The following is a 2,263-nucleotide window of genomic DNA, read 5'->3' as shown; positions in this document are numbered from 1 at the left end:
TGATGGGCTGGGACACCATGTGATCAAGGCGGAAGGCGGGGATTGTCAGGGCACAATGGTGTCATGGTAAAGAGAGAACGGGGCACAGCACCTCCTTCTCTTTGGGCTCTGGCCTCATTTCCTCTTTGGCTGAAGCCCTCCTTGCCAGGGCACTGTGGTGTCATATTAACCACGAGTGGGACAGTGCTGTATCTCACCTTGGTCCCCCTTCCCACCCCTACCAATGGCACTGCTTCAAGCCAACCAGATAGGGGGCTTCTGAGGCACAAGGGGCTGCTCTGGCAGGAGCAGGGCTCACCTGCACCCGGAGCCGGCGGGGGCTGTCTCCAAAGGCATGGAGGCTCTCCACCTGGTGCCCCACACACTCCAGGTACCCTTCTGGGAAGCTATACTGGGGGTTAAGCAGAGGCAGCATTCGCTCCAAAAGCTGAGACCAGAAGTCACTCAGGGCCTCATCTAGGTCCGGCCGGACCCCCTTAAGGTGATGTTGCAACTCCACAAATAATCCCTGGAAGAGGTGGGCATGTTGCGTATAAAGGCGCCCATAGGAACGGGCAAACATGGCCTGGAGGGACCGCTCAGCTCCAGCAAGAAGCTCCTCGAAAAAGTCTGGAAGTGGGAGAACAAACACCGAGGAAGCGAGATTAAGCGGAGCCCTAGAAAACCTGAAAGGCGAGAGAAGCGGGGTTCTGAGTCTTCTCTTGCCCACATGCAAGGGGTGCCAAACAGCAAAGCCAGCAGCAAGGGGTGCCAAACAGCAAAGCCAGCAGCTGGGGCTGCCAAACGAAACGCTGCGGGGTGAGGTGTCTCCCTGTAGGGGAACGACCCCTGCTGCTTCTCCAAGTGAAATCACAGCCTGTATCTGAGGAAAAGGGAGTGATGGGCGGGGGCGGAGGGGGCGGGGAAGTGAGCGAGAAAAGGAAAGAGAACAGCCGGCCGGCGAAAGCGGGCCAAGCGCGGGGGCCTTCCCCTCGCTCACCCTGAAAGCGGCGCTGGCGAGAGCCGAGAGTGCTGGTCAAGAAGGCCCCCGTCTCCCCCAGCAGCGCCTGGAGGTCCGCCTGCCCTTGCTCGCTGAGGCGCTCCTCCGTCTCGCTGGCGCAGCAGGTGTAGTCCTGAGGGCAGATGCGAAGGTGCTCTCCTGGAGGAATTAAAGGGGAGGGGCCACGCGGGTCGGTCACCCCTCGGGGGTGATGAGCCTTTTGAATGAGGCCAACCAAGGTTAGAGCAAGGGGAGCACCTTGCCCGCCCACCCCGTCGTTCCTATCTTCCCCCACGCAAAATGCCTCCCCTGGGAAGGGTCGAGCGGGTGCATCAGCCCATTCACTTCCTCTTCCCGGGACGCTTCGAAGTTCGGGGCGATGGTCTTGGGAAAGCAACTGGGAAGGCCAAGAGAGGACAGCGACAGCCCTCTCGGGACTTTCTTTACATACACGCGCGCGCGCGCGCACACACACCCCATGGGACCAAAGTCCATCCGAGCCGCAGCTCAGCCCAACGCAGAGCAAAGGGAACCGCAGGGTTAAAAAGGAATCCCCTTCGCTCCCAAGAAACTCGAAAAGAGGACCCGCCATTCCGGGAGCGAGACTGGCGGAGTCTCCCAGTGTTCAAATCACCGCTTCCCCCCACCGACACCTGGGATATCTGTCAGGGGCGCCCAGGAAACTTTGGTCGCGGCGCGCTCCGAGAGGTCCTCCGGCGGAGCGCCCTTACCCGAGATAAGGGTAGGCGGGACCGAACCGAGGGCGAAGCCGCGGCTAGACAGCGCCTGCCGGGTCTCCGCGCAGCTCCGCGCCCCACGAGCCTCTCCGACAGCAGCGGAACAAAGAAGCGCGCCCAGGGCCAACAGTAGCAGCAGCGTCCCCATCCCGCGAGGTGAAAGGCGCAAAGGCCGGGGAAAGAGAAGCCCTTGCAAGCGAAGTAGAGCTCGCACCGCTACGCCACGATCCGCCCCTGAGAAGGATCAAGATCCGCTAGAAACGGGTGAGTTTCCCCGCGCTGAGGGGAGCGACTGCGAGACAATAGAAGAAGCCAGTCCGCGGTGAGATCAGCCGGGCCCTAGTGCCGCCCGGTCCTATCCTCGCCAGGCAGCAGACAATGGAAGCGGAGTGGGAGCAGTCCTAGCGCCCTCTGTTTCTCTTCTCCTTCCTCATTCCTCTGCCTAATAGTTAGAGGCTCGCTGCCCCTCCTCCAACTGTGCTCGGCCAGAGAGGCTATACAGAACCTAGGAGCAAAGCGGTCCCCCTGAGGGGCCAGGGGAAGCGGC

At 61.5% G+C, this 2,263-nt stretch overlaps 1 protein-coding gene across 1 annotated transcript; it reads right to left on the bottom strand.

Moving 5' to 3' along the window:
• Positions 1-298: 298 nt before the first annotated feature.
• GPC2 (glypican 2) lies at positions 299-2,060 on the bottom strand (the record flags this gene model as incomplete). The annotated part of the gene is made up of 3 exons (XM_063303144.1): positions 1,711-2,060; positions 980-1,138; positions 299-609 (listed from the first exon to the last, which is right to left on the bottom strand). Coding segments are annotated over exons 1-3 (624 nt in total), but the record flags the coding sequence as incomplete, so codon positions are not given.
• Between the last annotated feature and the right edge of the window lie 203 nt (positions 2,061-2,263).

This window comes from Candoia aspera, chromosome 4 (assembly GCF_035149785.1).
Source record: "Candoia aspera isolate rCanAsp1 chromosome 4, rCanAsp1.hap2, whole genome shotgun sequence".
NCBI lineage: Eukaryota > Metazoa > Chordata > Lepidosauria > Squamata > Boidae > Candoia > Candoia aspera.
This window is presented reverse-complemented; position numbering and strand designations above follow the sequence as displayed.